Source organism: Phyllostomus discolor, chromosome 1 (assembly GCF_004126475.2).
Source record: "Phyllostomus discolor isolate MPI-MPIP mPhyDis1 chromosome 1, mPhyDis1.pri.v3, whole genome shotgun sequence".
Taxonomy (NCBI): domain Eukaryota; kingdom Metazoa; phylum Chordata; class Mammalia; order Chiroptera; family Phyllostomidae; genus Phyllostomus; species Phyllostomus discolor.
Window position 1 is genome coordinate 132,219,893 of NC_040903.2, and position 19,471 is coordinate 132,239,363.

General features: G+C 38.1%; 1 protein-coding gene across 2 annotated transcripts in view; it reads right to left on the reverse strand.

Annotated features, from left to right (window-relative positions):
* Nucleotides 1-6,343: 6,343 nt before the first annotated feature.
* The window catches only part of BRMS1L (BRMS1 like transcriptional repressor), a 30,883-nt gene continuing 17,755 nt past the window's right edge, over nt 6,344-19,471 (reverse strand). Inside the window, exons 5-10 of one of the 2 annotated variants that reach the window (XM_028506649.2) lie at nt 14,049-14,145; nt 12,687-12,770; nt 11,607-11,671; nt 9,908-9,947; nt 9,370-9,496; nt 6,344-7,934 (exon numbers count right to left, since the gene is read on the reverse strand). In XM_028506649.2, coding sequence (XP_028362450.1) covers nt 7,817-7,934; nt 9,370-9,496; nt 9,908-9,947; nt 11,607-11,671; nt 12,687-12,770; nt 14,049-14,145 — 531 coding nt within the window. In that variant the 3' untranslated portion in view covers nt 6,344-7,816. Of the gene's footprint in view, nt 7,935-9,369; nt 9,518-9,907; nt 9,948-11,606; nt 11,672-12,686; nt 12,771-14,048; nt 14,146-19,471 lie in introns of both variants that reach the window. The other variant, XM_028506648.2, reaches the window with a different exon arrangement.

Sequence of the window (19,471 nt, forward strand, 5' to 3'; positions counted from 1 at the left end):
AGACTGGGTGGCTTAACCAACAGAAGTTTATTTTCTCACAGTTTGGGGGGTTAGAAGTCCTGAATCCACATGTCAGCAGGTTTATTTCTTCTGATGCCTCTCTCCTTGGCTTGCAGATATATGCCTTTCTGTTGTATCTTTACAGGGTCTTCCCTCTGTGGTCCAAATTCCCTCTTCTTTATAAGGACATGAGTCAGATTGCTACTGAAAAAGTCAGTGTTCATACTGTCTATCACTACCAGAACCAATAAGTGGAGACAAGGATTGAATCTTTATGGGTGCTTTATTTAGATGCTGGTGATCTGAGAGGACAGCAGATTATGCACCCTCAAAAACTGTCTTAATATCTCATTTCAATCCAACATTTTTGGTTAATTGGATAAGAGTTGCTGTCCAGCAGGGAACTTCCTGGTAATTCTTTACTTGTTGATCAACAACCCTTTATCTGCATGGCAGACCTTCCCTCCCTGGAACACAGGAACTCAGATACCATCTCCACAGCTTGCAGACCCCTGGGGCACAAAGGTTGAACTGCAGACCTCCTGGAGTTGTGTGGTCATGCATTCCAGTTTCTGCAACAACAACTTTCCACAGCATTAACCACTTAAGCCTATCAACAAAGGCTAAAATGTTTAACTCTTAAATTGCCCTTTCAAGATAGGTTAGGCCCCAACCTAATAGTCTCATTTTAATTTAATCACCTCTTAAAAGGTACAATCTCCAAATACAGTCACATTCTAAGGTTCTAAGGGTGATAATTTCAACTAAGAATTTGGAGACACAATTCAGCACATAACAGGACATACAGATAAAGTTCAAGATTCTGGGTCTGTGAAATAAAGGGCAACACTCTGGACCACAGTGACCAAAGGGGGAAACTGCCTCAGTTAATCTCACCTGACATAGGAGCCACATTCCTTGTAATTCACCCATGAAGGCAATATAAGGAACGTGCTCTGACTGGTGCTACTCAGTGGGTTGAGCGTCATCCCACAATCCAAAAGGCCACTAGCTCGATTCCTGGTCAGGGCACATGCCTGGGTTGTGGGTCAGGTCCCTGATTGGGGGCATACAAGAGGCAACCAATCAATGCTCCTCACCCTCTCTTTCTCCCTTCCCTTCTCTCTAAAATTATATACACACACACACACACACACATATATATATACACACATATATATATAAAATATGTATTTTCTCTAACCTCATTCTGAACTTTCATGTTCTTTTTAAAATATTCTAGATTTCCTTATCTTTAGCAATTAAAATACTTTACATTACAATTTGGCAAGAGGCTACATGAATCCTAACTGGTATTTATTCAGTCTACACATATTTTCCTTATAACTTTATTTTAGTTCATAAACAAAACCTTAGAAATAATAGCCAACATCCCTGTTATTCTATTGAAATATCAGTGAGGTGTATGTACATGGTTCCATCAGTGGTATTTGAATTCAGAGTAACAGCATGTATCTCAGAACAACTTTTACATGAAGAAGTCTGCAATGGAAAGTCCTTAGTGCCCAGCCTACCTGCCCCCCTAAAAAAAACAATGAGAAAAGGGACAGAATGAGGAGTGTATCAATAATGTTTGCTAATAATTACTAGTAATAACTTGGATTAGCTGTTTTTTATTTTTATTGTTGACATTGTTACAGATGTCCCCATTTTCCCCCTTTGTCCCCCTCCTCCCAGTCCTTGCTGCCCCTTCCCTCTGGCCATCACCACACTGTTGTCCATGTCCATGGGTAATACACATATCTTCTTTGGCTAACCCCTTCACCTTCTTTCATCCAACCCCACTTCGCCCCTCCACTCTGATAGTTGTCAGTCTGTTTCATGTAAAATTGGATTCATTTTCATTGGATTCTTTTTTAAAAAATTGGAAGTAGCAGGAATATAAATCTATTAATACATATAAATATATAAATACATATACATATGTATATTAGTATGTATATGTGTCTTTGTCAATGTGTACAATTAATGAAAGTTTTTATAGAGTTGAACTTCACAACAGTAGAGCTAAATTCATAATTTGTTTGCTGAATCATAGACTTTGGAATCATCTAATTTCACATTTTGGTAATGCCATTTAATATCTGGATGACCCATAAGCTAATTACTCAACCTCTTTAAGCCTCGGTTACCTTGTGTGTATAGCAGGAGTAATGGTGGCTATTAATCAAACTGGGCAGTTGTAAGAATATTTAAAAAAAATTGGAAGTAGCAGAAAAAAGTGGACTGAACATGAAATATTGGGAGCTGTGACAGGAAAGGCCCTTAAATTGATCCTAAGACACAGGCTGATCATAAACATAATAGCAGCAGAAACAGCTGCTACATCACACTTCACAGGTTCTAACAATACCCCTAAACTAAACCTTTCAACTAGAAGTCTAATGAGATATTGCCAATAACAAAATATGTTTTATAGTACTTTATTCATAGATGAGCATATGCTTATCTGAAATACTTAGATATATAGTGAAGTTTTAAAAGCAAATGTGCTAAACCATAGTTTTTAAAATAAAAACTTTCTTTGTATAAAGTTTGTGGAAGTTACAGAAGGTTTGTGAGAGTTGTAGGAGTCTTGTGAGGAAAAATCTTGAGAGGAAGTATTTGGTTAAGCTAAATAATGAATTTTATTTATTTATTTATTTATTTATTTATTTTTAATATATTTTATTGATTATGCTATTACACTTGTCCCGTTTCACCCTTCACTCCCCTCCACCCTGTACACCCTCTCCCACCCATATCCCCACCTTCAGTCATGTCCATGTGTCATACTTATGAGTTCTTTAGCTTCTACATTTCCCATACTATTCTTACCCTCCCCCTGTCTATTTTCAACCTACATTCTATGCTACTTATTCTCTGTACCTTTCCCTCCTCTCTCCTCCTCCCACTCCCCTGTTGCTAACCCTCCATGTGATCTCCATTTCTGTGGTTCTGTTCCTGTTCTAGTTGTTTGCTTAGTTTCTTTTGGTTTTGCTTTAGGTGTGGTTGTTAATAGTTGTGAGTTTGCTGTCCTTTTACTATACATGTTTTTTCTGTATCTTCTTTTCTTAGATAAGTCCCTTTAACATTTCATAAAATAAGGGCTTGGTGATGATAAACTCCTTTCACTTAACTTTATCTGAGAAGCACTTTATCTGCCCTTCCATTCTAAATGAAAACTTTGCTGGATAGAACAATCTGGGATATAGGTCCTTGTCTTTCATGACTTGGAATATTTCTTTCCAGCCCCTTCTTGCCTGTAAGGTCTCTTTTGAGAAATCAGCTGACAATCTGATGGGAACTCCTTTGTAGGTGACTGTCCCCTTATCTCTTGCTGCTTCTAGGATTCTCTCCTTCATTTTTACCTTGGCTAATGTAATTATGATGTGCCTTGGTGTGTTTCTTCTTGGGTCCAACTTCTTTGGAGCTCTCTGAGCTTCCTGGATTTCTTAGAAGACTATTTCCTTTGCCAGAATGGGTAAGTTCTCCTTTATTATTTGTTCAAATATGTGCTCAATCTGTCGCTTTTCCTCTTCCCCTTCTGGTACCCCTATAATTCGGATGTTGGAACGTTTAAAGATGTCCTGGAGGTTCCTAAGCTTCTCCTCATTTTTTAAAATTCTTATTTCTCCATTCTTTCCTGTTTGGTTGTTTCTTTCTTCCTTCTGGTCCACTGTATTGTTTTGAGACACAGTTTCCTTCCCTTTACTATTGGCTCTCCGTGCATCTTCCTTCATCTCTTTTATGGTAACCTGCATTTTTTTTAATCTAATTTGCGCCCAAAATCAACCAATTCTGTGAGCTTTCTGATCACCAGTGTTTTGAACTGTGCATCTGATAGATTGGCTACTTCTTGGTCGCTCAAAAGGATGAGTCCTGGGGGACTGATCTGTTCTTCTGTTGGAAACATATCTCTCCCTATCTCTCCTTTTTTTTTTTTTTGGTCTGGTCACCCTTGTTAGGGTGAGGGGCAGAGCCTTAGGTGTTCACTGGGGCTGGGCACCCCAGTCACTAGATTGCGACGTGATATGTGGGGGTGGGGGCGGGAGTGGGGGCGGGGACGGGAGCGGGGATGGGAGGGAACAATGGCGGTAGTTCCGTTCTCCTAGGATCTCAGTCCCCTCTCTGGGATCCTGGGTTGCAAGCTCTGCCCTGCTCCACAATCGCTGCCTCACTGGGTCCGCCAGCCGCCGCTTGTGTACTCAGGGTCCACCACTGCGATCCTGCGTTCCCTGGATGGCTCACACGCCGAGTTGGCGCCAAGATCTCCCCGACCTCCGCGCGCCGCTGACCCGCGCCCGCCCAGCTCCTCCTCTCCACCCCTCACACCAATCTGGATGAATGGGTCTACTTCAACTTCTTGGCTGTCCGACTTCCATTCAGATAAATTCTCTGTCAGTTCTGGGTGTTATTCTGGCTCTAAATTGTTGTTGTTCTAATCTTGGTTGTGTGTGGAAGTACGGTGCGTCCACCTATGCCTCCATCTTGCCGGAAGTCCAGGGAAGGTGTCCTAAATAATGAATTTTATTAAATCAATGAATTTCAATATCAAAAGTAAGTTAATACAAAGTTGGAAATTGGTTCATTTTTACTATTAGAAGAACAAGATTTTTTTATGTTTCTACAACGATGTCACTTTACGTTTTCATCAGAGACAGCCATTGCCCTACTCTGATGCATTTGCAAACATGTTACATCTTTAGAAAAACCCACAGAAAGAACTGATTTATTCTAAATTAGACCTCTAAAAATAAATGTTCATATCATACCTTTAAACTAGACAAATATATATAGAACTGTAAGGAATAACTGAACTGACCCTTCATCCTATGTCCCATGTCCTAGTACTGGAGGTCTCATATTGACTGGCATGCAACAATTCCATATCAAGAGGATGCTTCAGGGATTCCAGCCCATCCCTGCTTTAGAAGAATCAGTTAACAGCCTCTCTGTTTCAGTCTCAAATCCCATTCCCTATCTCCCTTAGATCAGGCAGGGAGACACTTCCATAACCTACACAGGCAGGGACCAGGATCCTTATCAGCAGGAAGCAGTTATGGAAGACAGTTATCCTCCCACGTCACCCCTAAAATATTTCAGAAATGGGCCCTGGCCAGGTAGACCAGTTGGTTAGAGCATTGTCCTGCTACACCAAGGTTGCAGGCTTGGCCCCTGGTCAGGATACATATAAGTATCAACCAATGAATACATAAATAAATACAACAAATCAATCTCTCTCTCCCTCTCCTTCACTGTCTGAAAAAAAAATCAATAAAAAGGGGAAAAAAGGATTTCAGTGATGGAGGCCTGAGGGGGGATGAGACAGGATAGTAAGCCAGGACAAGTGAAGTAGGGAAACTGAGACAATAGTTAAACAGCCAAGTAGTTTACAGCCATCTAGTAAATCCTATCTTTCCTAACCAAGGACACTTACACAGCATACACTTCTCCCCAACCAGAAGGTACATGGCTTAAATCGCCCTACTCAGGGAGACAGATTACAGAAATCCAATTAGTGCCATGTGTGCCAACCACACCCAAGGAGGGATGAAGTCAGGGGAATAAATATCATTTTGGTGAACCACCATAAAGCTGATGAATATTCTATTGAGATCTTCCCTGAAGACCTCCCCTAAGATTTCCTGACTTTAGAAAACAGGTAAGAACCCTCAAGACAAAGACCCAGAGAGGGCTCTCTCTGGAGCACGCCCATGCCTTCCTTCCCTCTCAGGTGTGCATCATTACTTTCCTCTCCTAAACACTAAGGGTCCCCATGAGAATTGCAACCAGGGGAGCAATGGGCAGTGGCAGCTTATCCCAGGCCAACCCCTGAGCCTGTCTCCCAGGCCCCTTTTTCTCTGACTTTTCAGTGAGCTAACAGCAGGCCTAGCGTGGCTCACTGCTTTCCTAAAATGTTTCTAGAGCGCCAAAGCAGAGCATCACCTACACTCTCTCCTATTGCTGCTTCTACCTTAAGTCCTTCCTTTGTTTCAGTGTCCCCAGCTTTAATAAATGTACTCTCAAAAGAAACACATAAATAATAAAATTAATGAGTGAGTGAATAAATGAATAAGATAAAGAATTTCTATTTAGAATTTCAGAACTTATACAGTACATTTTTACCAAAATACAATATATATGCATATTTTAAAATTAAGTATAAATTAACTGTCTAATTAGCTAAATATACCCTAATAGAGGTTGAATTAAGGGAGCAAAACATTTGTTCAACACTCCATACCTATGCATGTAAAATGGCCGAAATCCTTAGAAGTAGATAGATTGATTATAAATAATAAACAAATGTATGCAGAAGTAATTCAAGACACTACAAATTACACTCAAACACATCTTTTTATTATATACTAAATTTAAAAATACAAATCTTATTAAAAATGCTTATGAAACATTGTATACATAAGTACTGTCAAATACTATCAGATTATGACATATGTACATTTGCTAAGGTTAATTAGAAACAGAACGGAACACAGTACATAACTTTGCTGATAATGAATTTCAGAAGTCAAATATTTTAACATTTGGCAACAGTGAAGTAGTGATCTGCACAGGAAGATGCCTGAAGAGGTAAAATAGTGAAAACAAACGGAACAAAACAGATGTCCTGCCCTAAGGGTTAATAAGTAGATCTCTTCCTCATCCTCTTAAGTCTCATTATAACAGAAATTAAAGTGCACAAGACCACCAGGAATACATCATTTGGTTGTACCCTAACACATACTGCAGCCAACTGTGCTGCCATATTGAGGGCTTCAATTCTTTATACTGTTCCTGAGGCTTAAGGAGCTAATTTTGAATGTGGCTAAGGGAAGAGGCCAATACTTTCTAAATTGCACCAAGTGCCCTTAAAGTGTAGAATTTAGTAGAAGTGTAGGTAAAATTTCTAATTTGAGAATAAATTTAAGGAAATTATCCTTGTCTATTTTGCCCTAATAATAAAATTAGGATAAGAACCTACTTTTACCTCTGGAAAATGCTTTATAAAAATCTGTTTCAAAGACCAGAATATACAGCAAGCACCACAATACTGTCAGTTACTGTCCACCACTTATGCTGCAGCAGAAACAGCTGCCCTCTAAAGGCTCACGGGAAATACACATCAAAGCATATTATTACTTGACATGAATTTTACTAAATAACATTAAGTATACATAATTTGTAAAAATAGGTCACCACCATACAATGAAGGAAGAGGAGAAAGAAAGCTGCTAGTCTACAAAAGTGCTCCTTTTAACTGTCAAACCCAATAGCTTAATTTTGGGTTAAAACAAGATTGTAAAGTAAGGCCATCAGTTCTAAACAAGCTGATAACGCCATATATACATACTCACATATATATGATTAAATTTCAATTCTGATTAAACACTAATGTACTAGTACAAACCATTTATAGGAAATGTATCATGAGGCTTATTTACAAATACATAATGAATGACAATGATATGGAAAATTTTTTAAAATTGCAGATAAAAGTAGCCATTTAGCAACATAGTTCACTAAACACAGATTTGCATAAAAACCAAGAAAACAGTTTAGTAAGAAACCCCTCCATATACACCTATTGGTCATTTCACCTAAAAGACAAATAAATGTAATGATCACAATTAAACTTTTTTACTGTCTCTTTTAATAACATATCAATATAAGGTCCACTTCGAGTACTACCCACAAATACACAGTCTCTCATGATTCAGCGAAAATATTAGCCATCGAATATAATTTTTACTCCCATGGCACATCACACGTGGTAACACTAATAAGGTAGATTTAGGTAACACTTAAATCATGATTACGAATGCTTAATTGAGTATTTTCCTTTCTGTAGCTGTGAAATGTAAAGCTTAGATTTGCTTCCATCAGGCCTCTTAAACCAAACTTCATCATGGTTAATTGTTGTAATTATGGCACTAAAAGAATTAAAAAAAAAAGAATGAATCAATGAATTACAAAATGCCTCCTCTACTCATTCCAGAGTACTAGCTATAAAATCGAGATAGGTGGGCTACAAGTGTAGATTCAGGTATGCAATTGCCTTTTCCCAGAACGCTGAAAATCGGCTGGCCATATTGTCACAAATATCACATTCAGCACACCTAATAGATCATTTTCTTTCTTTCTTTTTAGTAGCGTTGGGAATATTTACTATGAGAAGTGTTAAATACATAATGTTCCTACTCCACCCCCGCTATACCATTCCCTCACCGAAAAACCCCAGAGTGGAACGAAAGCCACTGCTCACACTGGATCCCATCTCCAGCTCACAGCAGTCTGGGCTCAAAAACCTTTCTAACACCAACCCCTGCTTCCCAGTGTCGGGCCTCTGTGGCACTTGTACAGATTTTCTTGGACACTGTTAATCTCTATATAGAAATCTTTTTAAAAAATGGACTTTGGTTAAGTCATCTCCTATGCTTTTTTAATCTCTTTTTAAACCACATTTATGCTAAGTAGTAGTAAAATATTTCAAAGGCAATATCATAAAGCCAAGAATCCAGGGGTATCATAAATAACATAGTAATTAGCCCAATCAGCTTTTATGAGAAAAGTTACCATACACTATGCTCCTGGTATCCTAAAACTTTAAAGATGAAATTACAATCTGATTAAAAGCACTGTATTTAGAAAATAAATATTCTATACTAAACGTAGTTTACTTATCACTGAAACCTAGACTTTCTTAATGTAAATGGTTACCACTCTGAGAATTATATCTTTAATAACTGCAGTAACTAAAGCAGCAATTAGCATTAATATTTTTTAAAGGTCAAAACCAGATGAAACACAGAAGGCTATATAACTAATTATATAAACTTCATTTAAGCCTAGACAGATCAAGCCTTTTAACAAACTATTTTCAGTTTTCAAATTATACTCTAATTACTGGTACTCTTAAAAGTTTTCATGAGTTTTCCATTCCTTTCCTACTCTAATTGATCTATATTCTTCTTATCTAAAATACTGTCACACACCAAAAAATAAACTGAAGGACTGATAGGTCCACACATAACGGAAGCACACTCTCAAATTCCCAATACTCCAATTTGAAGACATAGTATTAGGATCATAATAAGATATCTACCAAAAAAATTAATGAATAGGATCTCTTACCTAGCTAAATAATTCTAAGATTCCCACTTGTACTAATGCTTGTGTTCATGAACTTAATACATAGCTCTGGTATATAAATATTAACACTGGTGGACACACATGCTAACCAAATCATGTGTCAAGAGAAAACAGGGATCCATAGTCAACTAATGATATATCATGAGTACACAGTGGAGGTGGCAAATATTTACTAACAACAATGTTGTAAACACTGAAATGATAAAGGCCTTTTACCTTGTAGGACATTCATCTTTTTTGTCAATACATATTGTTTGTCCACGTATATACCATTCGCCATCATAATATAATCTTCCCTCTTCAGATCTAGCACTGTGCATATGTTTTTCCAGTTTCACAGGTGCTAAAGGGATCAGTTCAAAAACTGTTATATTAATAAGACATTGTCAGAACAAAGGTGCAGAACACAAAGAATTAACACCAATCCATGCATATATGTGAAAAAACACTGAAAATGTTTTTTATGTAACAAACCTAAATCTAATAGAAATAAGAAATTTTAATTTCTTACATTTTCTATATAATTCACTAAGTTTTAAATGTAAGTACTAAATAATGCTAAATAACATACACTAAACCACCAATTAACTAGACAAGTGCCACACGGGAAAGAGGGCCATTATCAATTACTAAGGCCAGTTTTAAGCAGGGGAAGCTCTTTAGTATGTAGATGACTTAACCCTGTTCAACAAGGCTCCATAAAGATTTCTGAACTCAAAAAAAAAGATTTCTGAACTCAGACTCAGTGACTCACGTTCTGTTTTCACTCTGTGTGGACCCAGTGTAGCCATTGCCTTAATAAAAGAAAGAGAAAAGACATCACTGTCTGAGTTCACAGACAAAGTATATTTTGGTTGTTAATATCTAAGACCATAAAGAATATATGAGGGGGACCCAAAAAACCCCCCCCAATTACCTTCTGGAGGGCAGGCCCCTCACAGTACAGGCTTCCCCACTAGGTGAGTGTTCTAGGAACCCCTCTGTGTCAGTGCACCAGCTGGCCTTGTTGTGATGGGCCGTGAGCAGCTTCACTCAATTTTTTTTTAACTCTTCCGACACATTTGCCCGTTTCGTGATGGGTGATTTATGGGCACAGACATTCATGCTTAACTGAGTGTTCAGTAGTTTTGTCCCACCCTCCCTATTCAACTGATCTCGCCCTGAGTGACTTTATTTTGTTTCCCCGAGTCAAGAAAAGCCCTCAAAGGGAAACGTTTTGCCAATGTGGAAGAGGTGAAACAAAAAATGGCAGAACTAAAAGGTATCAAAATCGACAAGTTCAAAAACTGTTTTGAGCAGTGGAAAAAAACGTCTGAATAGGCACATTGCATCAAATGGGATAGTACTTTGAAGGTAACTGAAGTTTACCTTCAGTAGAGAAGTTTACCTTCATCTGAGAATAAATACACAATTTTTCATAACTAAATTATGGGGTTTTTTGAGTCCACCCTCCATATGTCTATATAAAGAATAATGATTTCTCTGGGACGTATTATTAATACATTAAATAATCTCTAATTCTCAACCTAAAAGTTTCTAAAAATGAAAAAACTTTAAGGAAAACAAGTCTCCACTTTCAAACAAGCACAAGAAATCCTATAATTCTTAAATCTTTGATGACAAAATGCAAGACATAACAAAGGCTCAAATTCTCATTTTAATTCATTCAACAAATATATATTGAGTGCCTTCTGTGAGCCAGGATGAGGGTAAAAACCAGGAACGGAATTTTTTTTTTAATTTATTGATTTTAGAGAGAGCAAGCAGGGGTGGGGGGGGGGACACTGATTTGCTGTATCACTTATTTACACATTCATTGGTGGATTCTTGTATGTGCCCTGACCAGGGATAAAACCCACAACCTTGGTTTATCAGGACGATGGTCTAAACAACTGAGCTGCCTGGCCAGGGCCTTTAATATTATTTTCAGGAACCCTAAATAAACGCTTTTCTGTACTTCTGCATAAATTATTAATTATACTATAACAAGAAAAAAACAAACTGTTGACATGTCTCTCTTCATATACCCCTTCCATTCATTGTTATCAGTGTTAGCATTAATTGCCTTGGAGAGACTGTTGCAAAGTAAAACAGTAAAAAAGACAATAAAAAAAATTTAGGCCCAGCCAGTGTGGCTTAGCTGTTTGGGTATCATCCCCAAGCCGAAAGGTTGCCAGGTCGATTCCCAGTCAGAGCACATGCCTGGGTTGCAGGTCTGGGCCCTGGCCAGGGCACATTCAAGCAACCAATATTTCTCTCTCACATTGGTGTTTCTCTCCCGTTTTTTTCCCCTTCCTTCCCCTCTCTCTAAAATCAAAAATAAAATTTTTTTAAAAACTAAAACAGCAAAGCCTATTTATAATAAACACATTTTAATATACCAGTGAAAAACCATTGAAACTTAAGAATAAACCACAAAAATATACTTGCATTCCATTACTCTTTAATCATACCTTCCTAATTGTTGTCCAGTCTTCAAGAATATCAAGATCTTGTAGCATATAAACTATATATGGACGTTGAAAAGTCAAGGTCATTTAGCTGTAAGAATTTCACACTTTGAATTATACTTCCAAACTGCAGATTTCCAAAGAATGTAACAAAGGTTTCTGGACATAATCCCTTGGTATGCTGACTTCTGACTTAAAATTACTCTTCACAAATCTCAGATGTTATTAACCATACTCTTAATTCTACAAGGTATGGCAAAAGTAGGTTTACAGTGGTGAGTACATGAAACATAGCTCACTCTTGTATTGTTTATTATTATTATTATTTATTAATCATTGCATTATGTTCCACACAAACACCAATATGAACAACTAATTCTGCTCCACCCTGTGTATCACTGCCAGGCACACCACCAACCTCACCACTTTTGAGGTGGGAGAAGGCAGGGGCAAGGGGAGGCTACCATAGGAAATGCTGAGACTGAATGCACATATTAATTTAGACACTCCCCTCTGAGAAACATTAAAAATATTAAAAAGCACATAAGAATTAAGCAATCATGTTATATACCAAGCAGCTCTTTCACATCAAAGCCCTGGTGAACTATGAAACCATATTAATTTATGAAGTCTAGATTGTAACTAAATTTATCCTCCTCCTCTGCCCCTCTTAATCTAAATTATATTCTTTTGCCTTTAATCAGTTTTATAAATCATCTTTTGCTTATTACAAGACTTTGCATATAAAGGCAATGTATACCAATAAAAGCTACAAAGGTAGCCCTGGCTGGCGTAGCTCAGTGGATGGAGCGCGGGCTGGGAACCAAAGTGTCCCAGGTTCGATTCCCAGCCAGGGTACATTCCTGGGTTGCAGGCCATAACCCCCAGCAACCGCACATTGATGTTTCTCTCCTTCCCTCTCCCTCTCTCTCTCTCTCTCTACCTCTACCTCTATCTCCCTCCCTTCCCTCTCTAAAAATAAATAAATATTTTTTTTTTAAAAAGCTACAAAGCTATGTACAGTACAAAAATGTACATAAGGCATCAACAATAGCAAGAACTCAGAAAATTTGAAAAAGATATCTGAGACAACAACTGGCTTCTTTTTGTCAGGACTGAAAGGATCCTTCCTCTTTTTTCTTGACTGAAGCTCATCATTCCACAGCTCTGGCAAGTAAATAAAATTTAAGTATTAGCTGATTTCTAGAGATCAATGGAGGAAAAAAAGACAATAATTTCAAGGTAGCAAAATTTCACTGGCAACTATGTATATGTGTATAGATATATGACTATATAATTTCATGAGCATCCATATATTTATAAGTTTTTCTCTGCTTTTACTGAAGTAAAAATCAACATGGCACATAATAACAATTATAACTAATAATTAGTGAATATATACCAGGCACTTTGTTAAATATACAATACGTGAATTGTCTCAACTAATCCTCAAAGATACCTCTGAGGTAGGTACTCTGATTGCTTCAGTTTTACAGAAGAGACCAATTTAGAAAAGCTAAAGTGACTGTCACCCATGGTCATCCAACTAGCAGGTAATGGAGCAGTGGCATTAAGCTCAGCTTGGCTGACTCCACTATGTCTACTCTATATCAGAGAAACAGAATTTATAAAAAATAAAGTAACACATACACAATAACTGTAGGATAACCCAGTAAATAGTCTACTCAATGGAGAAAGGCTTTCCACAATACCCCTAAAAAGCCAATTTCAGCCCTAGCTGGTGTGTCTCAGTGGATTGAGTGCCGGCCTGTGAACCAAAGGGTCACCAGTTCAATTCCCAGTCAGGGCACATGCCTGGGTTGTGGGCCAGGTGCCCAGTAGGGGGCATGTGAGAGGCAACCACACATTGATGTTTCTATCCCTGTCTTTCTCCTTCCCTTCCCCTCTCTCTAAAAATAAATAAACTATAAACAAAAAGCCAATTTCACATTGGACTGATCTTCTTAACAAGTTTTTCCCTGAGACACAAATCTGCTCCTTGTGACTTCTATTCATTTTTCCTAGTTTGTGTGGTACCAAAGAGAAAAGGGTTTTATCCCTTCTTCCACATGGAAATCTTTCAAGACTTAAAGGGAAGAATATATACGATAGCTGTCTTCCACATCTATTCTTATTGTCTTCCAATACTATTCTCATGTTATAATAATATTACTATTCCCATACTATATTATTTTATTTATATAGTTCCTGTCAGACTTTTATTCTGCCCATTTTCATGTGCTCCATTTTCCACATTTTTCTGAAGTGTGAGTTCAAATCAAATCAACAATACAATCCTGTCGAACTCTTTATAAGTCTCTCCCCTTCCCTCTCTCATTAGAACACTTCATTTATATTAGGAAACCAAGATATTATAAGACACTACATAAGCCAAAGGTTCAGTGTCACTTAAATTAAATATCACAATCACATCATTCCCATTACCTGAGGTAATATCAATGCTGTGTCTGTCCTCTTCAAGCCTTCTTATCTTCTCCTCTAGTTCACTCTGGACTGTATCATATAACAAAAGCTTTTCACTCTAAAAAAATAGATTACACTTAAGTAGAAAGAAAAACTGGCCTACCTTAACCAAGAGTACTAAATAACTTACTCTTAGAGTACTTTAACTAATGGTGCTTCCGTTTGCTTTTTTACTTCAACTTCAAAATTTTAAAGATGAAAAGTCAAAATATAAAAGAAACAAAACCAGAAAACATAGAAGCTAAATACAGATTTAAGAACATAACAGTTAAATTGTTTAAGAACATCTAAATTTGTATATGATAGCCCTGGCTGGTGTGGCTCAATGGATTGAGTGCCAGCCTGTGAACTAAAACTAAGTTGGACTTCCGGTCAAAACACATGCCTGGGTTGCAGGCTAGATCCCAGCTGGGGGTGTGCAAGAGGCAACTGATCAATGTTTCTCTCACATATCACACATCAATGCTTCTCTTGCACATTGATGTTTCTCCTCTTCTCTTTCTCCCTCCCTCCCCCATCTCTGAAATAAATAAAATCTTTTAAAAAATAAATTTGTATATGATAAATAAAGAGGTTATTTACTTTATAAGAAACTCATAAGCTCCATGGACCCTTTTAAATATAAGCAGGTTCCACCTGTCACCAAAATAGAGAACCCGTCCAATGAAGCATAACATTATGAAATGGATCATACTTTCTCACTGGACCAGTGCTTGGGCCATTATTCCTCACTAATACTTCAGCATCATATTAAAATGGACTAATACATCACAAAGAGAAAGATTCAAGTACAAATTTTATAATAATTCAATTACAGTCAAAATCAGAAAATTACAGACCAACTATATCCAAATCTTGCAACAAAACTACAGAAAAACCAAGTGACTTGCTAAAAAAGACAAGGCTGTTAAATGGCAAATCAGACTAGAACCCTGTTCTAGTCCACTGTTGTTTTATACAGCACTGTATCCCTTATTTAAAAAGCCATAAAATGAACATAAGTATGTTTTAAGTTCATTATATATAAAAAAACTTATGACAGATTCCTAAGCAACCCACCACATGCTAATTGCAAGTAAAGACATTAGGCTACTGGTATAGCTAGGTATGATTGTCCTGTAGAAGCTACTGGAATACAGTGAGATGATTCTTGTGGACGGCACAGGCCACACCCATGCAGGCAGCATTCCCAGTGTCAACCATAAAGTCCTGTTTCAGGTTTGAAATTTAGAATCTGCACAAGCTTGCAGATTCTCCTGAGTAGAAGGGAAAGGATGGCTTTTGTGAATTTGGGGCAAGTCAGGAGCCAGAAAGAAAGCAAAGCTGAAGACGACTAAAACTAGACTTCATGTGAAAAATGATCCCATGGCAGACTACTCTGTTTACTTCCTTTTACTTGTTGCCCTGCCTTTGGTCAAGTCTTATGAAGTATTCCAGCCTTATCTACATTGTGCTACAAGAACTGGGAGATCTCATGTGTCAGAGGAAACCAGAGAGCAGGTCCTCCCACCATGGAGGTAGTGTGGCAACTATAAATAGATCCAGATTCTCCAACCAAAGATAACTCTGAATACAGAACTGGAGCAGTAGGGCTTTTGCTTAAGACTGTAAGAGTTTAACTGGGTGTTCTCTCCTTTCCATTGATAAATTTGCCCTCAGCCATGCAGAAACTTTAAAATAAATCTACTAATCATTTTTTTAAATTAAAAGAAAAAGTCACAATGGGCCTGAAATGTTTAAAGCTTTGGAGGCACCTCTAAAGATATTGTAGGTATGTCTTAAAGCATACAGACAGAAGTGCCTTCATTCCAGTGTCATTCTTATTTCCTTATTCTCTCCCTTATCCCCGGCCCTGTAAGAGCCTCAAAGGGCTTCCTTGAGGAAGAAAAAAAGTCATATAGAGGACACCTGGAAACCCAACCCCAACTGCCTGGGTACCTACAGAGGCTTCTATGTTCAACCAGTAAGTCAGTCTTTAAAAGCACTACTCATAATTACATATTTGGCTTTAGGATCCCACACTCCCTCCAACCCTCATACCAAGACTGAGTGAACGTGCTCACTGAGCCTTCCCAAGGCTGACACGTATGCTCTTTCTCATCAGGGAAGCTTCAAGGAGCCCAGGAAAGTGGCTCCGCAGTCCTGTTTTTGTACTGATCTCACCCTGGCCTATGTTCAAAACCAGCTTCCCTTGGCAGTGTCCTGACTTAGGCACCTCAGGTCTCAGTCCTGGGAGGTTTTTGAAGGACTAGCATTATCAGAGATTGAAACAAATAATAAGTCCATTTTTTTAAGTACACTGTGCTGGAATAAAAAAAGATAAGCAGAACAGAACTTAAAAGCTCAGAAACAGACCCTGGCTAAGGGAAGTTTTAGTATATGATAAAGATGACTTTTCAAATCATCTGAAAATCTGATAATAAATAACAGGAGAAAACTGAGTTTAACTACGTACATAAAAAGCTCAGTATTCTCTGCCTCAAATTATACATGAAAATAAATGCACTAAAGAGTTAAATTTACAAAATGAAATCTAAAAGAGCTAAATGAAAGATTATGATTCCTTATTTGATGTTGGGATAAAGGAAGTCTTTCAAAGCATAAAAATTAGACGCCATAAAGGAAAAGACGAATAGGTTTAATAGCCTAAAAATTAAAATAAAATTTAAAAGCAAAGGAAAGTAAAAGGCAATAAAAAGTTAACACGATAAATGCTCAAAAACCATCAGATGGCATTAAACAAGCATGGAATGCTCAGTAAGAAAACCTAAACGCTGCCCACCCCTTTGCCAAAATAGGCCAGAATGAGAGAGGGAGAGACAGGGAATACAAATGCAAACTAAAATGTGTACTATGTAATATTATTTTTCACTTAGCAATGTTTTACTTAATTGTTTAAAATTTATTTTATTTTATTCCATCACCATTTATTCCCCTATACCATCTTCCATATCCACTTACCCCTTTGCCCCGTGCTAATGTTTATTTATTGATTTTTGAGAGGGGGGGAGGAAGAAAGAGAAAAAAAAATCAGTTAATTTATGCATTCATTGATTGATTCTTGTATGTGCCCTGACAGGAGATCAAACCTGCAACCCTGATGTATCTGGATGATGCTCCAACCAACTGAGCTACTCAACTAGGGTGAAGTTTTTTGGGTTTTGGGGGGAGGGTTTCAATTATACTCCACAATACTGACTGATACTAGTATATAAACTGATTCAACGCTTTGGATTTGGATACCAATTTAGAAACAAGTATTAAGGATTGTAATGATTAATTACTTGATCTAGTAATTACACTTTGAGATTACATCCTAAGAAAATAGCCCTGGCTGAGGTGGCTCACTGGACTGAGCACCAGCCTGCGAACCAAAGGGTCGCTGGTTCCATTCTCAGTCAGGGCACAGGCCTGGGTTGCAGTCTGGTCCCTGGACAGGGTGTATATGGGAGGCAACCAATCGATGGATCAATGTTTCTCTGTCATATCAGTGTTCCTCTCCCTCTCTTTCTTCTTCCCTTTCCCCTACTCTCCCCAAGGATAAATAAATAAAAATATTTTTTTAAAAGAAAGAAAGAGAGAGAGAGAGAGAGAAAGGGAGGGAGGGAGGAAGAGAGAGAGAGGAAGGAAGAGAGGGAGGGAGGGAGAGAGAGAGAGGGAGGGAGGGAGGAAGAGTAAGAGAGAGAGGGAGGGAGGGAGGGAGAGAGGAAGGAAAGGAAGGAAGGAAGGAAGGAAGGAAGGAAGGAAGGAAGGAAGGAAGGAAGGAAGGGAGGGAGGGAGGGAGGGAGGAAGGGAGGGAAAGAAAGAGCTAATGAACCTCGGCCAAAGTTGTATGTAACAAAGGATGTTCACAATGGCAGTACTTGCAACACATAAAATTAGGCACAAAGTCAAGCCCAATAACAGAGTATAGGCTACATAAATTATTAGACACCCATATTATTGCTCTTCAGACACTAAAAATTCAGATTTTGAAAACTAGGGAGAGACTTCTAGGACAAGATTACAAAAGAACCCAATCACAAACTCTCTCTTTCCCAAGACCTAATAAACTACAAAAACATATGTACAAAAAAAATCAACACATACATGCAGTTATCAAACAAAAGAGAGGGGGCACAGTCTCATTCCATAATCTCTGAATCTGGCAACTAAACTAAGACAGAACCCCAAGATCTGTACTACATACACTGTACACAAGTACTCTCTTTGCAAAACAAAATGTGAGTGAGGGGGCAATATGTTGAAAAGATTGAGTACTACTTCCAAATCTAAAAAGAAATGAAGGACAATCTGGATAGGCAGCCCAGAGGAAATTATATATAAAACCTGGAAAGCAGAAGGCCCTCCTTTACATGTTAGGCTCACAAATGAAAGTTGAATACATCCCTAAAAGGAAGAAACACTTCGAGAACTCAGCAGCTGACGAGCTCTAATTGACAGAGCAGGACAGAGTGGGAGGACAGGGGACGCAGGGGCAGAGGGACTGCTCCCTGGAGGAAGGACACCGGAGGAAAACGGCAAGCACTCGTTGTCTGGTGCACTCAACCACAGGGAAACTTTCACAGATCTACTGCAGCATCTGGAAAGAGTTGACAATTACAGAGAAAACTAACAAATAATAAATCAGACAATTATTATTTCCAAGGTTAAAAATAGTTGAACAAAAAGAGAAGTTTAAGCACAGTATAACTCTTGGCTCGGTGAGCAATACTTACAACGATAACAAAAACAAAAGCTGTGACACGTCACTATTAGAAAAATGTGAAGAAGGAAACTATTGCAGAATTCTCGGTTTCCAAAATAGGAAACCAACAGATAATGTCTAAAGCTGGCATTATTTAGAATTTAAGGTCAAATTCCAGAAGCAGTAGCTAAAAGAGTTAGGTGATTACCACTGAGATGCAAAATTTAGACATGGGAAGGGGACTGCTTTTCATTATAAGCCTGTGCTATAACTCAGAAGCATGAAATAAGGAAAAAAGCTGTGAGGTTTGGCAGACATAAAAAAAGCAAAATTAGACTCTGAAGTACATCAAATAATTATGTATTGAATAAAATACATGAAGTATTGCCCTGGCTGGCGTGGATTTGTGGATTGAACATCAGCCTGCAAAACAAAATGTTGCCGGTTCGATTCCCATAGGGCATATGCCTCGGCTGCATGCAGGCCAGGTCCCTGGTTGAGGGCATGGAGAGGCAACCAATGAATGTTTCTCTCCCTCTCTTTCTCCCTCCCTCCCCTCTCTCTAAAAGGAAATAAAATCTTCAAAAAAATTTTAATTAAACATGAAGTATTGAGTGATACGGCAGGTAGAGTTATGGACTTACATTTGACTAGTTAGAGCTCCAGGAGAAGGACACAGAGAAAATGGGTGCGGCAA